The 19,399-nt window shown below is 40.0% G+C and overlaps 1 protein-coding gene across 3 annotated transcripts; it reads right to left on the bottom strand.

Moving 5' to 3' along the window:
* Positions 1-3,605: 3,605 nt before the first annotated feature.
* Positions 3,606-6,997, bottom strand: LOC147901705 (putative GTP diphosphokinase RSH2, chloroplastic). 3 transcript variants are annotated; one of them, XM_087374661.1, is made up of 7 exons: positions 6,554-6,674; positions 5,987-6,200; positions 5,707-5,892; positions 5,148-5,608; positions 4,772-4,930; positions 4,319-4,673; positions 3,609-4,113 (listed from the first exon to the last, which is right to left on the bottom strand). In XM_087374661.1, the coding sequence occupies exons 2-7, from the start codon at positions 6,071-6,073 to the stop codon at positions 3,790-3,792; spliced, it is 1,572 nt and encodes a 523-aa protein (XP_087230787.1). In that variant the 5' UTR covers positions 6,074-6,200; positions 6,554-6,674; the 3' UTR covers positions 3,609-3,789. The 3 variants fall into 3 exon arrangements, with proteins under 3 accessions (XP_087230786.1, XP_087230785.1, XP_087230787.1); XM_087374660.1 differs by having other exon boundaries at positions 3,606-4,101; positions 5,987-6,997; XM_087374659.1 differs by having other exon boundaries at positions 3,607-4,113; positions 5,987-6,995.
* Between the last annotated feature and the right edge of the window lie 12,402 nt (positions 6,998-19,399).

Here is a 19,399-nt window from a genome sequence, read left to right as displayed (position 1 = left end):
ACAAAATCACAGTGAAGAACAAATATCCAATCCCTACGATTGATGATCTTTTAGACGAATCAAAAGGGGGCCAAGGTCTTTAGTAAGATTAATCTTAAATCTAGTTATCATCAAGTTCGTATGGTAGAGGAGGATATATACAAGACTTCCTTTCGAACTCAAACGAGACATTATGAATTCCTAGAGTTATGCCTTTTGGGCTGACTAATGCTCCAACTACTTTCAGTAGAATGGTGAATTGAATCTTGCTTAAACACCAAGATTGTGTGGTAGTATTCTTCGATGATATTTTGGTGTTTAGCAAAGACATTAAGGAGCATAAGGAACATCTAAACTTAGTCTTTTCACTTTTAAAAGAAAATCAATTGTACATAAATCTTGAAAAGAGTAGCTTCTTCTAAGATCAAATAGACTATTTGGGTCATAGTATCTACCGATAGGATTTGAGTAGATCTAGAATGCATAGTCATATGGCCTAAACCCTGAGATTATTCTTAGGATTGTGTAGCTTCTATAGGAAATTTGTCAAGAATTTCACATTCCTTGCACATCCATTGACAGACCTTTTTTAGAAAAGCTAAGCATTTCTTATGGACCAAGCATCAAGATAAACCATTTACAGCTTTGAAAGAAGCTCTCACGCAAGCTCATGTGTTGCAACTACTAGATTTTTCTATACCATTCTTTGTAGTTGTAACCGATGCTAGTGGATATGGAATTACAGCTGTGCTTATGCAAGATGGGCATCCTATAGCATATGAGATCTGAAAATCAAAACCAACAGAATGCAATTATAGTACATATGATAAATAATTAACCATTGTTGTGCATGCCTTACAAATGTGGAAACACTATTTGATGGGAGCTGACTTTCTTATCAAAACCGATCAACAAAGTATTAAGCATTTGTTGACTCAGCCACCACTAATATCCGATAGGCACATCAAATGGGCATCATTCATACAAAGTTTTCAGCCCATGATTCAGTATCAACCTAGTAAATAGAATGTAGTTGTTGATGCTCTCAGTAGAAAGCCAAGTTAATCGCATCACTGCTGTGGAAATCCAGCCTCTTGAAGGTATGAGGAATCCTTATCAAGGGGATCCAAACTGTTCTCATATATGGAGCAAATTAAAGAATAATAATTGGAATCCTATGTTTGAATATTCATGCAATGATGGACCTCTTTTATTAAAAGAAATTATGCATCACTTGAGACTCTAAACAAATTGTTATGGAAGAAATGCACCAACCACCATATATGGGACATAGGGGAGTGACTACCACTTTACAAGTGATAGCAAGAGAATTTCATTGGCCTACTATAAGAAAAGATGTGGCTAAGTTCGTAGCCGAATGTATCACTTGCGAGAAGATCAAGAGTTATAAAGCAAAAACTCTTGGATTGCTAATGCCTTTGCCTGTTCCTACACAATCCTAGGAACAAATATCCATGGATTTTATAATGGGTTTTTTTACTACGTCAAATCAAAATGATATAGACGATAGTGGATCACCTTAGTAAGCAAGCTTATTTTATCCCATGCAAGAAGACTTTAACAACTCAACAAGCTACACATATATTCATCCAGCACATCTTTGTCCATCATGGCTTGCCAAAGATCATAGTGTCTGATCAAGATTCGAGGTTTTGCAGTAATTTTTGGACTGCATTATTTCATAATCTAGGCACTAAGTTAGATTTCTCTTCAACTTTTCATCCAAATCCAATGGATAAGCTGAAGTCACAAATAGTACTATTCTGGACATGTTAAAAGCTTATGTCTTAAGTCAACCTAAGACTTGGAACAAATATCTTCAGCTCTTACAGTTTGCCTACAGTAATAACCTCATTTCGCAACTACAAGAGCACCCTTTGAGATCATATATGGGAAAGTTTTACCTATACTTATCAACCCATAGAGTTGAAGCAGCAGATGCATCTACCCAAACCTATCAAAATATTCTCAAAGAAGTTGGAGAAGCCATTGCAATCGCTCAAGTGAAGTACACAAAACAAGCTAATAAGCAATAGAAACACATGCTTTTGAAAGAAGGTGATTATGTACTTCTATCGATTCAAAAAAGAAGATTGAAGAGCGTTGAGAAATTACCAGTAATCAAAATGTCCCTACGTTTTTATGGACCCTTCAAGGTGATTCAAAAAATCAATGATCTAGCATATAGGCTTGAATTACCAGATAATTGAAAAATACATAATGATCTTCATGTCAGCCTCTTGAAGCCATTCAAAGAACCTCACCTATATATCCTTCTTATGAAGAGGCACCATTAATTGTTGATGAAGAAGAAATATTAAAACCTGAATGCATTATTAATCATCGACAAATCTCGACCCAAAAATAAAATGTCTACCAAATATTTGCTCATTTAAGAATTGTCCGAGATACAATGCTCAATGGATGCCTAAGCAATTCTTTCAAGCTTTTCAAAACCTCACAAGTTCCTATAATCAAACACGCAACTGAGGTCCGTAGCAATCCAAGCAAGAGCGATGTTACAAAAATTATATTTCCAATATTTCTTGCTTTGAATATTAACTTATGTTAGTCAAGTGTGACTATGACAAAGTATTCCATATGAACACATTGGACACGACAAAGTCCTAGTGGATGGTATGTGTGGTTTAGTTAAGGACGCCTAACTAGCCTGTGTTTTGCCAAGCTAGATGGTCAATATTGTGGGTGATTCCATGTTAATACTAATGTCGCCAATGTTATTGGTATTGTGCGTGCTTATTGTACTTTAAGCGCGATTATGTTAAGATCAATTGATTCGATGATTCGTTCAATCGATTGTTAATAACTAGTGTAATTAACAACTTGAGTACAAGTGATGGAGCTAACAACGAGGATTGGAGTTAGTGCGAGGGTGCTGATCAAGGTGTCGCACAACACGTCTTTTATGACCATGGACCAACTATGTATTTCTTTAAAGTTTAAGTAATATATTTTGAAGAGGACAAAAATCAATTTTGGACCCAAAGAAGCTATGTAAAGCAATTGGAAGAGAGGGATAATTTTGGCTCCTTGTGCTTTAATGAAATATTATAAATACTTTAGATGAGGAAACGCGAGCCACTCATCTAAGGGAGGGGAGATTGTACCCAATCTACTTGTCATTATCATTGTGTGATTTTGTTCTTCTCCAATTGAATTGTGGAAGGTTTCCCTTTTGGTTTCAATCTTCAAAGACATTTGAATCCAACCTTAGCCAAAGAAACTGCTGAAATGGCAAATAAAGTCATAATACTAGTGACCTTAGGCCTAATCTTGACTGCGAATTACTAAACCTTGAAACAATGTCTTTTTTCCTCTCCACTTCTAGTTAACATACTATGCAGTCTACATAGACCTTCAAACAATGTCTTTTCCTCTTCACTTCCAGTTAACATACTATGCAGTCTACATAGTCGAGGCCCTAGGTGGGAATATTCCTTATTTCATCCTTCACGTGGAAGCATATATGTTAGTCAGATATGGGCTGACAATTCTCACACAAGAATAGAAGACCCTACGAGTTGGAAAATACATAATTATTAATAAATTTCAAGTGAAAACACATAAACCATTCAACATAAAAGTCAATTTGAATCAACCCCTCCAGATACATTGAACTACGCATCTCTCATTGAAGAAATTTGGACAAATAAAATGTCCACATCATCTATCGAAGTCATTATACACATCTATTTACACTACATTACAGACATCGTGTGCATCTTACATATAAATTTAGCAATTTATTCCTAATCTAGCCAGTACCATTCAGTTAAAAAGACTCACAACAGTAGGACTGACCGCCTCATTTGTCTTTTCACTTGCATCTTTGATGCTTGCAATGTCTTCATACATGCGCCTGATTTTCTCCCGACATTTATCAAGAGACTCTCTAATGATAAATGGCATCAACTCAACCATGTCCCCCATGACTAGCTTTTGTTCAAGATTGTCCACAATTTTGTGATTTATTGCAATTCTCATCTCCTTCCACACGCTGAGCCCTTCATCATCCGGGAGTGACCCCTTTTGGCTCACTCTCTTCAACAAGTCACGAGCTGTGCAACCAAAGGGCAATTCCTGCACGATCATCTGCCAAAATTGACATAAAAATGCCATCACATTGACTGTAGTTCCAATCAGAATCTTCTCAAGCTCAAAGCACTACAAATTATTGATCCTAACTCAGGCAGTCTCATCAACTAACGCAACCATCTAGCAGAGTAAGTATGTATCCACTTGTGAAACAGCACTCTCAAACCTCCAAAGCATCAAATTTCAAAGTAGTAAAGCTTACTTTTTCATCCTCCAAAATAATAACAAAAACTGGTTCATCATGTTCGAGCAGTCCACCCTGTAACGAATGAGGGCAACCCTCCGTATGCAAGGGGAAAGGACAAGGGGGTCTTAAATCTAATTCCAAAGGAGACAGCCTCAACTTTGAATCCATTGTTTCACTATGCCAAGTGAGTACCCATCTTGCCCACTCCACCCTCTGTGAGGCATACATAGAATATTTGGAATCCCCCTCTTTGTATCTCCAATGTGCCGCCATGCCAAACTCTGCACAGTGATGCATTTCCATTGTCCTTACCTGTATTTCTAATGGGAAACCATCCTCAACCATGACTGCTGTATGTAAAGATTGATACCTGAAAAGGAACATACAAAAAAACAAATGAGCCTCAAAATATGCTAAACATAAATATATGAGCCCAATAAGCTCTGCCTCTCAGCTAATCACGATTACCCATTGTGTTTAGGATGAGTAATATAATCCTTCTGCTTTCCAGGAATGCAACACCAGAGCTCATGGATAAGCTGAAGAGCAGCGAAACAACTATTCACATCCGGAACGATAAGCCTGAGTCCACGTACATCACAAATTTCTTTCAAGGATATCCCTTTCCTGGACAGTTTCAAGCACGTCAATTATGTTCAAAAGGAGAACACAAGCAAGCTTCAGGCGCATGAAGTAGCTTTACTTACCTCGTCCAGAACTAACTTTCGATTGAAGACCATTTTCAATAATGTATTCACAACACGCTTGCAAGACTTCTTATATCGTTATAATTGATAGCGGTGAAAGAAATAGTGTAATAGGAATTTGGCCACGTTGCACTTACCTTGACATCTTTGTATGAATGCCATAAAGGCTCTTTGTGCGACCACACAGATCATGGAAGGGGATTCCTGCCTTGCGCAAGGCTACATCTAGCCTCTCAATAGTGGAAATCATATCCATTTCCCTGGAGCTGTTACAGAGTTCATTTACTAGATTCTGGTGGTCTTTGGTCTTCAAATACTTGAAACAAAGGTCTTCCATCTCTGCCTTCCAATTCCAAATACCCAGCCTACTTGCAAGTGGCGCAAATATCTCCAAAGTCTCACTTGCAATTCTTTGTTGCTTAGATTCTGCCAAAGCTCCCAGTGTCCTCAAGTTATGAAGTCTGTCAGCAAGCTTGATAAAAACAACACGGGCATCTACCATGGCAAGAAACATTGTTCGCAAGCGATCAGCTTCCAGTGAGTTGTCTGCAGTGTTATTATTGCGAGCGAGCTGGCTAAGCTCACTTAATCTTGAAACCTGTAAATGCTGGAGGTTACAAATGATGCCTAAATGCTCCACATCCACAAAATACTTTCAATGGCAGACATTATAGTCCACTTAAAAACAACACTTACTCCCTCCACCAGGTTCACCACATCATCCCCGAAAGAGACTCTCAGTTGATTCTGATCCCACAACGAATCATCAAGGGTGTCATGGAGCAATCCAGCAGCGACTACAAATTTACTGGCCCCCGCTCCTGCCAGTATCAACGCAGTTTCCACACAATGAACCAGGTACGGATCTCCAGTAGCACGATACTGCAATTTCGTATCCATAGTATGAGGGCGAAAACATGGTCCGAGCAATATACTAATCAAAATAACAACGCCAAGACGGACTCAAGAAGCTTACTTGCCCGATATGTGCCCTCTCTGCCTCCCTAAAGGCCTTCACAACAAATGGGTCCTTAAAAATGTGATGTCTCGATTGTGCATTCATCAAGATCTCGTCAGACAGATACACCTTGCTATTTGATGGGTACGAGCAAGAGGACCTGTTCGGGGGTAGGCCAACATGTGGAGATGTGGCTGATGGTTTACTCACATCATCAGTATTAAAATCCTGTCTGAAAGGAGCGAACAGGTTAGAAATCTCTACAGGCGAGCTTCTAGGCTGAACGGAGCCGGAATCAGAGGAGAATGTTTCTAAACATTCACTATTTTCAGACGCGAGGGCTCCGGAAGTGAAGCTCCCCCAGCTTTGTTCGCGCCTTATCTCAAAGCCCTCAAGCCTAGAGAGAGGCCTCCTATTATCCAGTGGAAGAGAATGCCTTCTGCGAGAACTCCCCGCATTGCCCTCCCCAAAAGGAAGGCCGCAGCTGCTACTCATATCCCTTGCCATTGCCGAAATCCTACAGGAGCTAATACTGCTCCCGTGAGAAGGACCTTGAAACACAGAGACAGGGCTGCATTCTCTCACCTTCCCTGAAGCAGATGCCGGGATGGCAACAGCGCCGCACCAACTATCGGTGGAGTCTCGAACGGAGCAAAGGTCGTTATGAGAGCGGCTCTTGATCATGCCGGAAGAAAAGACCGAGACGGAGGGGGAGTCAAGAGAGTCGGAGGAGGAAGAAGGAGGGGGTTTGGAGTGGCAGGTGGTGAAGAGGGAAGAGAGGCCACCGATGACGGGTTTGGAGGAGGATCTCTGGGAAGGGGAGTCGGAGTCGAAGTGGGAGGAGGAGGAGGAGGCCTGAGCGGACCAAATAGCAGGCGGGGAGCTGGAGTAGAGCGCCATGGAACCTGCCATGGGCATCTCGCACAGACGCGAGACGAAGCTCAGAAGCCTGAGGTTTATCTCAAACACACAGACTTGAAGATGAAAAGAATACACCCAAATGGATCACTTCTTGAAGATGAACCAAGTACACCCATGGGATGTCTCTTTGCCCCTTTCACACTTTTTCACTCATAAATTGCTCTTCAAGGAGTAGGGAAGGTCCCCTTCAATCCGAGCGCTCCAGACCGGCCGGCGCTCGAGAGCCAACATCCGATCGGATTCCGACCCGTAAGGACCAACACATGGCCTCCCCCGGTCGTTAGGGGCGTAAATTGCTCTTGAAGGAGTAGGGAAGGGCCCCTTCAATACAAGCGCTCCTGATCGGCCGGCGCTCGAGAGCCAACATCCGATCGGATTCCGACCCGTAAGGACCAACACATGGCCTCCCCCGGTCGTTAGGGGCGGTGACATGTGGCATCAAAATTTTGGAGATTTTTACATTTTGGGGGCCAGTGATCCAACGGCTGAGATTTAATCTCAGTCGATGCACGTCCTTGATGGGCTTTGAAAATTAGGATTCTAGAGAACCTTCACACTCCCTCAACCCAAAGGGTCAAGAGTTCAAGTGCATCATGGCCTAGCACCATCTAACTTCTATGTGCAAACAAGCAAGCACAACCAACCGTAGCAAACGAAAGAGAGCAAAGTAGCTAGAACACCCAAAGTGAAAATGTGGCTAAGCCAAGGGGGGGAGGGGGGGGGATGAGAGAGAGAGAGAGAGAGAGAGAGAGAGAGGAAGAGAGAGGAAGAGAGAGGGGGGATGAGAGAGAGAGAGGGGGGGGGGGAGTGACACCGCACTTTTGATACAGATGGTAGAACACCTCACATTTCCGCTCCTTGCATTGTCATTATGTAAAGCCCTCTTTTTTCATGCCCCCCTAATGGCCAAAGAAGCTAGTATGTAACCCCCTCACATTGAAAAATGGAAATTTTGATTAGTACTAGTATCCACCTCGACCCGCAAATATTAAGGTAAGTTTATGTTTAACTTATGAGAAATTAAGGGGGCCCTTACAACAAATTAAGGCTTCGCTTGTGAAAATTCTTGCTTCTTCCTTCCCCAATGCCCATCTTCTCTTTCTCCTCCTTCACCACCACTGGGCATTAGCTTAATTATGTCCATTTTAAGTGTGTGAATTTTCAAAAATCTAATGCAAATAGGTTTTTTGGCATGTCAATTTATAGGTAAAAAATAAAAAATATTAGTCTTTGAATCATGGTGATATCAATTGTATTTTGAAAGCTACAGGAATATGACCCTAGCGAACTTTGAATAGAAAATCCTATTAATTAGTTCGTCGCCCTTTGGAAGTCTGGCTTGATTAACCTAACCTAAATGAAATCATTACATGAAAGGTACATCTTCTCTCATCTTGAACAAGATGAATTGCATTCATAGTCCTGCCGAACGGTGCAACAACCATCACATTGTAAATACAAACTGGAAAAAAAAGTACAAGCGTGACGTGAAGAAAGTAAGGAAGAAGTCAAGCAGTTCAGAAGGAAAAAAGACCTCTCTAGAAGTCTGTACTCTCTGTCTCCATTGACTCCGGAGAAGACTTATGTGTAAAAGTTCGTTCCATCACTCCAAGACCCAAGGTGAAATCCTCAATAGTAGTAGACAAGGTGCACACTTCGCCCATCGTATGCTCGAAAGTCATTATATAGAATGCTCCAATCCTTCAAAGTTAGTGTGCATGCATCACACCAAAACTCCAAATACCAAAGCAATGGCATTCTTTGAAACTTCCAGAGACCTTGATGACTTGCTCAACCGTGCCCTCAGAAAACCACATGCCAATAGCACCCTGCATGAGAGAGACATCAAGCTTAGAGCTACAAAAACTGCAAAGAGTAGAGACTTCCAAAGATTGCCAGGAGCATAGTAGAACAAATTGCAATGGACGGGCCATCATAGCCTCTGTGATCCTAACACTACATGCAGCATGCAAACACCACCATGAAAATGGAATCGTTGCACCACTGAAGGCACAGGTCAAGGACCTCCACATCTTGCTACTGGCATTCTTCGCATCTCTTCGCATACACGCCAACAACATTGTCCATGCCAAGCTAGAGGGGTTTTGCGATTTTGGAGGTGAGCTGGAGGTACATTCTGCGATTTCCATCTCACTCATCAATTACAGCCACAGGCTGCCCTAGGTGTCTTCTCCTCTTTCCTCTCTGGCTCTGCTATGCTCTCTCACTTCCTTTCAGCACTGTTGCTCTCCCAATTGCCCAACCTGTCAAGGTGCAAGCCAAAAAGGTGAATGGCTCCGTGGCTTGGCATCTCCAGCCGTATCTCAATAGAAGGTAAGATCTTCCTCACCATCTCTTGGGATTGTAGATATTTGAGTACTTTGGTATGGTGTAGGTGAGCGATTCCAGAGGTACCCCTTGCCGACACCTTTTCTCACTAGAACTTATGAGTTTGTGGGACTAATAGATTCTCCTTGTGAGATGCAAGTCGCCTTGAATCTATTTCTTAGGCACTAGATAAGATCCGGTTTGAGAGTGGATAAAAACAAGCTAGAGTCACAACCTTAATTGTTCATCACATCCCCTCCACATCGTCTCAGACAAATCAAATAGCACATTGTTGCTTAGGCATGACAAAATAGCTATGTTTCTATCTGTCTAGCTTTTGAACATTTCTGCTCACCACCTCTTCACGCTCTCAACTTATTAGTTGGGTATTGTTGAGATTTCTAACCAATAAAGTTGTGTAAATTAATCTAGGAACCATTGGACCGCTCATTACCAAGGAGTTCATGGATGCTCTTCTAATCAGCCAGTTTGGTGTGGGTCTCTGCTCAGCCTACTTGGTGGCCGAGAAGGTGGTTGTGACTATTGAGCTAATGATGAGCAATATGTCTGAGAAAGTTTTGAGCAATTGAAGAGAGGGGGAGTTCTCCAAGAGGCTGAGTGATGGAAGGGAGAAGGGAGAGGGAGAAAGCAATGGAAGGGAGAAGAGAGTGAGGAGATGGCGGGGAGATCCCAGAGGAGAGGAGCAAGGTTAATTGAAAGGGGGATTCTCAGTTAGGTCAAATTTTCAAGGGAGAGGGAGGACCAAATGATTGATTTTCTAATGCCACCTTATGTTAAATAATGTTCACTGAATTAATATAGGTGAACAAAATGCAATTCAGTTGAGTTGTTTCCAATGACATTTTTCTACTCAAAAATACAAAAAACTTGGCTTTCGTTTCATCCATCAGGTTTTTGGATTGCCCTCCACTCTCCTTCCCTTCTTCTTAGCCCTCCCTTCCCCTATTGATCTCGCTTGCCCTGCTAGCCTCCCTCACCCTAGATGGCCCTACCTCCTGGTTGCCTCCTTGCCTCTCGCCCTTTTTCTCCTCATCACTTCTCCTTTGATTGCACATGGGGAAAGGCTTGCTCACGATGCTCCAAAAATTCCAAGGGAGTTCCAATGATGCCAAGGTTAATCTCCATCAGAAGTACATGCGTCACTCTCGGCCATGCCATCAAGGTTTTCTATTCACGTAATTTCTTCCTATCTGACCTCCATTGCTTAGCAAAATATCCATTGTTGTCTACATAACGAAGCTTGAACCACTAGCAAAACAATTCTTAACAAGATCTTTGAAAGGAGTTTTAGATGCAACATTACATAGCCCTTCATGAATGAGTGCCTTCAGTGTCTCGATGGCCTTTGAATTGTCCAACCACTCTTTTACATGCTTTGAAGGCTAATGACCAAGAGTGGAAAAGGCTGAAGATTACTAAACTAATGCAATATGTTCCATGCAAGATTCTATATATTCCATGAAGAGAAGGTGATTAGTGGCAAGGAACATCTCTGAAAACTTGTGAACATAGGAGCTCAAGGCAATAGAAGTAAGCCCTTTGAGCATAGTTGGGAGCGTGTCAATGAGGGAGAATCAATTGAACTACACCAGTAAGACTTGTTGAGGTATTCAAATAAGTAAGGGACTTGTAGGAGGATGTCATAGGTTGTATGGATGATGATCATGGGTGAATTGGAGCAGACATGATAAAAGTCTTAGAGGAAGCAAGAGATGGAGCTCAAAGCTAAGTGAAAACTGATGCTTTTGTATTCCAAACCAAAAGTTCAAAGCTCTTATCTTTTTTAGGGAAAAACCAAATGTTAGATGAGGCGGCATGCCAAGGCTAGAGCAAGGAGCTGCAAAGGAGGAGAGCCGTAGTTTAGTTAGTTTAAGGTTATTTTAGTTGCTTTAGTTTAGATTATTAAGATAAGTGCTAAGTTTAGTTTAAGTTAGTTCAAGTTAGTTTACTCCCTTTAGTGTACTTATTAATCTAAATGCACTTAGCCTAACATAAATTAATGCTGATTAATGCAATTGTTAAAGTTGTAGATTGAATTGCATTTGTGGCTACATAGAAAATTTAAAACTTGGTGTTTGAATCATGGTTAAAGCATTAGTATTAGTGAAGTTATGCATTTTAGAATCATGTAGAATATGTCCCCCCCCTTCCTTTTGAATAAAATGAGTCCTATCACTCGAAGGGTTCATCTTCATCAAGTGGCTCCGATTGTGAGACACGTGCTCTCATTGAAGATGCCGTGCCTCTCCACTCAGCCCCCTCTCCCTTGCCTTTCCTCACCCATATATGTTTTCTACCATCACCCTTCTCCTTGCCTTCCTTCCCCTCACCTCTCCTCTGTGTCTACCAAATTGATGGTTGGGAGCACTTTAACTTCCCCATTAATCTTTCCTTATCTCACAACCCTTGCATTTGCATGGTTGGTGATGCCTTTTCTTTCCTAATATCAAACGAACCGTTTAAAGTTTGAATGTATTTGTTAATGATTTTAATTTTCCTGAATACTACAGACAAAGGCTGGTCTTAATAAGGAATGAAAAATCTGCACCCAACCCTTGGTGTTGAGATGGATCAGGCAGGCAGTGACTTGGTTATGCTAATTAGGTCATATTATGTTAGCAATGCTAGGCGAAGTTAGTATGATTTGTACTGCTAGTTAGTTTATTTTAGATTGGTTTTGGTTTCTTTGATAAAGTCTATTAAGCTGTGTGTAAACTTCACTTACCATAACATAAATCAATGTGGATTAATGTGAGTTTTGAACTTCTAGATTGAATTGTTTTTGTGGCAGGGGATTTTATGTGCTATTATGCTATTAATATAAAAAATTGGATTTGTAGTGTGCCCATTAGAGTTGTAGCTTACGAAACGAGACCCATTATTGTAAAAGCCCTTATCATCAAACGAATTATTTCTTACATATAATTTGACCTAAGGAGAAACTAAAAAAGGCATTGCCTTTGGCTATAGCAATAAGTATTCCAAGCATGCCTTGCATGCAACTCCAATTAGTTGATTCACTTGCTCTAAATGTTTAATAGTCTCGGTTCATGCGTTAGCTTGCCATGTTGCGTTTTCAGCTCCAAACTGCTCATCATTGTCAAGAAGCTTGCTTCTCTAAACCTCTTATGATTGCAATGCATTTCAATCTGTAGCAAAGCAACCCAAAACACTTCATAGTTGTGTTTGTATGTGTACATGTGTGTTTCTCAAATCATCCCATTCGATCCATGTTGCATTTGTGACTCCTTAAATAGCATCAGACCTCTCCAGTTCTTCTTACTCCAATGACTCCCTACATATCGAGATCAAGTTTTGGAACATTTTCTATTGTTATCTCAATATTTCTCAAAACTTCCTGTTTCAAATGATCCTAATCGATTCATTGAAGTACTAAGCACACCGTATCATCACTCATAGCCATTTGATTTTGAATCGGTTTAATTTGTGCTGTGGCTTATACTAGGAAGGTGAGCACAATTATCATGCTCCATATGCCTAGCCAGCAAAATCCTTACAAATTTTGGTTGTCTAGCTGTATATGGATTGCCTTGTTATAGAGTATGCAAGCTTAGTTCTAAACAAGTAGGTATCTCCACTTCACGTTAACAAGAAAAAAAGAAATGTACATGAATAAAGGCATATACATCCCAATCATCTAGCATAGGCGACCATGGTGAACTTGTATCGAGCATAATACTAGGTGATCAAAGGTGGATGTAGCAACTCCTTGAGAAACTAGTTTGAGATCAAGTATCAAGTAAACAGGTTGAAGCTGTGTGGTGACAAGTGAAAAAGCAAGGTAGCATCGTGGTTCATATGGTATTAGCACGTGACCAAGAATGCAAATGCCATGGCAATGGTGCAAAGGCAATCAACTTTAATGTTGGGTGGTGAGTATCTTAGATTGTATCTGAAGCATGTTGGCATAATTAATCCTTCACGAAAGGAGCATAGAAAGATTATCAAGGATAATTGCTACCTGCTCCATTTGTTTTACTACTTGTGGTTTAAACATGATTGAGAATCCATTCGTTGAGGTCACCTTAGTTCAAGTCATGATGAATAATAATCAATACAAGCAATCCATCTCATTTACGCACTTTGTTTTACACATTTGAAAACTCCTTGCAGGCTAAAAACTAAGCTAAAGTGATTTGCGATATGTGCAATCCATTTTTTTCTTTGATTCTACCATTGAAATTATAGGTTTGTTTGCAGTTATCCATAGTGGCAATGCACTCAAGCATTAGTGCTCTCTTGTTTTTCAATGGGAAAATTAGCTGATGTCTAAAATGAAAAGGTTGAGGGTAGCATCTTTGTAGAACATCTATCCTCCTCCTATTGAAAGGAGTTCCCCAAGTAGGACTAGTTTAGGAGAAACTTGGAATATGTAAAGGCTTACCAAGCTCTCTTTCAAAATTGTGTCCAGTGAAATTCTACATAAGTGAACAATGAGTTTCCTAGTTGAGAGAGACCTATAAATCCTAGTCATAATAAAGCAATTTCCTTAATTGACATGGAGCATATTGAAAATGCCTTTGTTGATGGAGTATATAGAATTTGTTGCCAATGATGCTTTCTTTGAGGGGAGAGGGCTTATGGTTTATGCTTCAAAATTTGTCATAGACAAAAGCTTTAAATCTTGGTTTGAGAGATATGATAGGGTGCATATAGATGAGCTATACCACTCAAATTTTGTGAGATGTTGATGTCATTGATTGGATTGGAGTCTCCAACTTGTATATTGCAATAAGAATTCTTGATGGAGGATATCTAATCTTTTCCTAAGCTTTGATCTAATATCGACTGACGTCTAGCCTTGGTTTGGTCTAAGTTTAGCCTCAAATCTAACCTCTTCGCAAGGATTGAAAGGCCAATAGACACTTTTCATGCTAATCATTTAATCTAACCTTAGTTTTGATCTTCGCAAGGATTGAAAGACCACTAGATGCTTTTCATGTTAATCATTTGTTCTTTCTTGAAACTAGAATATTGAATACAAGGACCTAAGCAAGAATTTGATCAACAAAGAATAAGACAACTTTGGCAATCTTGGCAATAATAGCTATGAGATTAGGTGCAATATAATACCAAAATCATGAGATAATTCTTGAACATGGGGCATCGTTGGATAATTTAATAAAATCAAGTATTTAGCATGTCACAAATTTTGATTTCTAGCTACTTTATAGTGTTCACAATCATGCAAGAAGCTTCTCATAGGTGCCATACAATATCAAAAGGATGAGCTAATTATTTGAACATGGGGAATTGTTGGATGATTTTATAACATCAAGTATTTAGCAGATTCCAATTTTCAATGCCATTTTATACTAATCATAAATCATATAAGAATCTTTTCTTACAACTCACTTTCTAAAGAAATCATCAATCCAATTTTGATGTCAAAGTTTCAATCAATACAACATTTTGGGTGAGTATTCTTTAACCTTGAGGAATATTGAATTTGATAGTGAGAATACTTGCTTGGTGAAATTGATAAACATGATAGACTTTGAATTGGTTGCAAGGAGAGTAGTTAATTAACATGCTTGACCAAAGTGGAAGCAAGAGGAGATCAATTGTCAATAAATTTTCATAATCATATCCAATATATCGCACCCAATTGATATTTTTGTGATTGATTATTTGCTATGGTGGAGAGTGGAGTGAATTCTAGATTCTATGAGTTTCAAGTGCATTCATTATAATTAAATCAAGATATATAGGCACCTTGAGAATGTGCTAAAAGTGTACTAGTTTGTATGTGAAATACCCATTTCTTTTTCCAAAGTCCCCAAGCTTAAGATACTATAGAATTGGGCGAGGGTGCATTCGTTGAAGACATTTTGAAAGATACTTGGGTGGATACAATACCGTATGCATTTCTAGACATGTTGGAAGAAAAAGGATCCCTCTTAAAACCCAAACTTTATAAACAAAAGTGCAGCATGATTTTTTAACAAACATGTTTGGAGTAATCTAAAGGATGATGCTAAATAAATTTAAGTAAACATCTATCTATAGTAATATTTTATTTTTCAATAAAAGTTTGTCTTTCAATTACTATCCATTAGATATCTATGTGTTGGCAAGGCTTTGATTTCATATTTCATGTTGGGGACATTTCCTTTCCACTTCTTTGTGGCGAAGTATTTTACATTTTGGATCTATTTTTGCAAACACTAAAATTTGTAAGAAATTTTTGCTTAGTGGTAAATCAAACTATGATTGAATCATATGGATCCACATCAATTTTACCCAACAAGTGCATGATTTCCAATTGCAACTTTGATGCACAAAGTTGTCTCAACTTTTTAGGCATCTTTATGAAATTGTAATAGTACATCTAAAAGACTTGATTGTTGGTTATCTACCTCTTTGTAAAATTTTACACCATAGCACATAAGCTACCTTTAAATTGATCTCATGAATTTATCAATGTACTTCTCATCCAAAGAGACTCTTTCTTGGAAGGAAGTAATTTGTCCCTAAGTAAGTAAGCATTTTTTTTGTATAATTATTGCAGGTGCTCATCAATCTAAGATTGAATGATGCTCCCCAATATATCAACAATTGGTTCTATATTGAACAAAGTATTTGTCAATAAGGGAGGCTCTTCTAATGTGAATTTAAGACTTTGAAGCATTCAAATTATATGTGCTAGTTTTTTGAAAGGTCGTTCTGGTTGTTACAGTAGCAACTCCCCTGTCATAAGCCAAGCATCACTCTCTTGCTTAAATTGATATTAGCCCATGTATAATTCTCGATAAATTTTTGGAGAGATCTCTTGCTCCTTGAGATATGTTCCAAAAAGTCACATTTTCTAGGTGACTAGCTCATTGTTTTAGCCTTTGTGTAGTACCTCCAAGAACCCTACCTCTCAAAACTACATTGCCTTCCTCCTCTGACTGCTTAGCTCAAGTCTTTGTGATTTCATATGTCTTGGATGCTTTCTTCTATCAACATTGAGAGTCTTATGGTTCTTCTTGTCCAATCGGAGACTTTAGCACTTATCTCCTTAAATTGTATGTATATATTGCTGATGATCCACATAAATTAATTTGAATCCCAATCCATCATGTTGGCTATCTCATGGTTCAAGAAATCCTATTCAAGCATTCTCTCAGTGCCATATAAATCCTTACCTTGACATTTTGTAGCATATCCAAGATTTGTATTATGCTCTCAATATCTCACTGAGGACTCTATTGCACAGTTTCAGGTCTCTTCACATAGACTTTGTATCGAGAGCAGCAAAGCAAAGGGCCTATGCAGGGAGAGGTGCATATGCACATTATGTGTGACATACAGGAGGTTTTGATGGAGGAGCACTTCATCTTCAGGTGTCCTATTTACTATGAGATCCAAGGTTGTTTCTATTGCCTGTTTAGAGATAGCTCTAGGGTTTTGTCTCGATTCCTCTCCTATCCAGACTAGAGATGGTTGACGGCTTTCATTCATGAGGTAGTCAGGCACTGTGAGAGGCTACTTTGATCATGGAGACAGAAGTAGACTTCTTCCTTGGTAGATCCTGGAAGATAGAGGGTTGACATGCAGATTACACTTGGGGATATTCCCTCTCTGGTCAGAGCCTAGAGCTCGGCTGACAGGGGACACTTTATTAGGCGTGGGGCTATGACTAAGAGACGTCACAGGGGCCACACCCATGAGTAGCCAATAGCACTCTATCGCTGATTTCATGCCTCCATTGCCTCATATGTTGATAAGGAACAAGAAGCTACAACAACTACTTGTAGTGATACATGTTAAGCCTATATGCACATCGGGGCATCTCTGTAGCGATAGAAGCTACATAGGGGGATGAAGACCAACAACAACAAATGAAAGAGCTAAAAACCTAACCTGTGCAAAGGAAATCTAACCTAGCCTAAGACAAACACACCACAACCTAACCTAAGACACACACCACAAACCTAACCTAAGACAAACACACCACAAATGAAAGAGCTAAAAACCTAACCTAAGACAAACACGCCACAAACAATGTGTAAATGCAAATGTCATAACTCTCAAGTCTGTGTGTGTGTGTGTGTGTGTGTGTGTGTGTGTATCCCACTACAACAATTCTTCTACACCACGCCTTGCACATGGGGTTATGGGCCTCTAGATGCCTCATGGTATGCAAGCTTTCATGCAAGCACTACTCACTCATGGCTATTTGATTGTGGGATCTTGCACTTAAGGATGGCTAGGTACCATGATCACACTCAAACAATCCTAGAAAAAAAGAAAGTTATGCCACTCCAATTGCATTTACCTCTAGACTATGAAAGGAGGAACCTCAACCAAACACTACAAGCATGTACAAATCCCAAAGCCTCTCACACAGAAGAAAGAGCACAATGCTAGCATGTTCCTAGAAACAAAAGAGAAGAAGAAGAACCATCTATATACACACTCATGCAAGCAGACACATCTAAGCGGACACAAGTGGATTCCAAACTAGGGCTACTGGAATGAGTACTTTCATCACCTAGCTCTCAATATATATAACAAAGAGGGTAATCTCTATGCCACATGTTGTACAATGAGAGGCCACATGGATTGCAACCAATAAGATGTGGAGATGATTGTAATGCTTCTAACCTATGGTCCAAAACATATGCTATGTGCACCCAAAAATGTAATACAATGTAGTGGAAATCTGCACACAAGCCCTAGATTTAATCAAACATGGATGGCCAATATATTAATGTTGGAAATTGGTTAATGTGCCCCCACCTTTGAAGCACATTCCATACTTGGAATATGAAGGTACATCAATGTAAGTGCAAAGACATAGGGGATAGAAAAATACAACTAAAGGGGTGAAGCCTTGCTGATGAGGATATGTCAATGAAGTGTATGATCCATGTCGATCATGACTAAGGTAAGGGAGGCTCCCCCACCTCTAAAGTACACACTACTCCCCTAGGGTCCGAAATGAAAATAGGAAAGTCAAATGGCTCCCCAAGTGAGGGTCCATAACTCTAAGAGGTCATTGTGAATATGGTCAATGAAGCACATCTCAATGTAAATGGTGTTAGTGAAGCACAAGTAGAACCTCTTGGGTACATGCATGAATCCCACAAATATATGCTAGTTGTTGATGCTCTAGCAATGGTTGGTGATAAGAGTAAGTCAAATAACACAAGGCATAGGAGTGGGGATAATGGAACTAGCATTCCCAAATGTAGCGTTGAACTATCCATGGATGCAAAGAGATTCTTCCTTAAAGGATAGACCAATAAGAGGAGAAGAGGTCTCTACAACATCATGTTAGGAAGGGGTGCTTGTAGACGAATGAAGGCTCAAAGGGTGGTCGATGATGATGATACATCTTGGGGGCCTCACTAGGTGAAACAATGAGAAGGATCCTACTGCATAACATCCCAGAAGATCCAGGTGAAAAAAGTGACAATGATCCTGCAATCAAGGCAAGAAGAGTGGTGAACCTTGGAGTGCTATCACTAGTAAAGACGGTCAAAATATGTCATCATGATGTGATGTCCATAGGTCCTAAAGTGTGTCACAGAGCTCATCACATGCATACTCAAGAAATGGTATTGAAATCTTAAATTATTGTAGCCATGAAGGAAAAGGAATATGTAGGTAATAAGGGAAGTATCATGCTATGGAGGTGGCATTGAAGGGCATACATTGATGAGGGGAGGTGGATTGTGAAGGAATAAGTCCATGAGGGGGTGCTTTGTCATGCTCAATATGCACACTGCACGTGATGAATGCAATTTCCCATAGGTACAAAGAAAATCTATTGACAAGTAAAATGCCGATGCCACACAAGGAAGTGTGAAGGACAAGAAAAGGGAAAAAAAGGGAGGAGTAGGGTGACTAAGGAAATACAAAAATACTGGATGTGAAGGATAGGGTGATGATGTGGAGGGTTTAGGTCATGGGATAAGGGGATGTGTGGTGGAGGGGGGATATTTTAAAAGGGGAAAATAAAAGTCATATGGAAGGTGAGGTAGCAGGGTACCAATGGGGAGGGGGAATGAGGGGTGTGAGATCAAAGGGATAAGGGGGTGGGAGGGGGTATGAGGTGGTGGGTAGGTAGGTGGGGGTGAGCTGGAAGGAATGAGGTAGAGGTGAGGGAGGTGAGGTGGAGAACATGATTGAGGGCCGTAGGTTAGGGGT

Source organism: Dipteris shenzhenensis, chromosome 5 (genome assembly GCF_047967505.1).
Source record: "Dipteris shenzhenensis isolate YYH24624 ecotype China chromosome 5, Dip_SZ_1.0, whole genome shotgun sequence".
Taxonomy (NCBI): domain Eukaryota; kingdom Viridiplantae; phylum Streptophyta; class Polypodiopsida; order Gleicheniales; family Dipteridaceae; genus Dipteris; species Dipteris shenzhenensis.
The sequence above is the reverse complement of the archived record's forward strand: the minus strand, read 5'-3'. Positions and strand labels throughout refer to the sequence as shown.

What these genes read in the sequence shown, in the direction of transcription:
- LOC147901705 (XM_087374659.1), bottom strand. Translation starts at nt 6,886, where the DNA reads ATGCCCATGGCAGGTTCCATGGCGCTCTACTCCAGCTCCCCGCCTGCT. An exon ending in TGGTGAACCTGGTGGAGGGA is followed by an intron (nt 5,609 to 5,706) that starts GTAAGTGTTGTT and finishes CAGCATTTACAG; the next exon opens with GTTTCAAGATTAAGTGAGCT. An exon ending in ATTCATACAAAGATGTCAAG is followed by an intron (nt 4,931 to 5,147) that starts GTAAGTGCAACG and finishes GAAACTGTCCAG; the next exon opens with GAAAGGGATATCCTTGAAAG.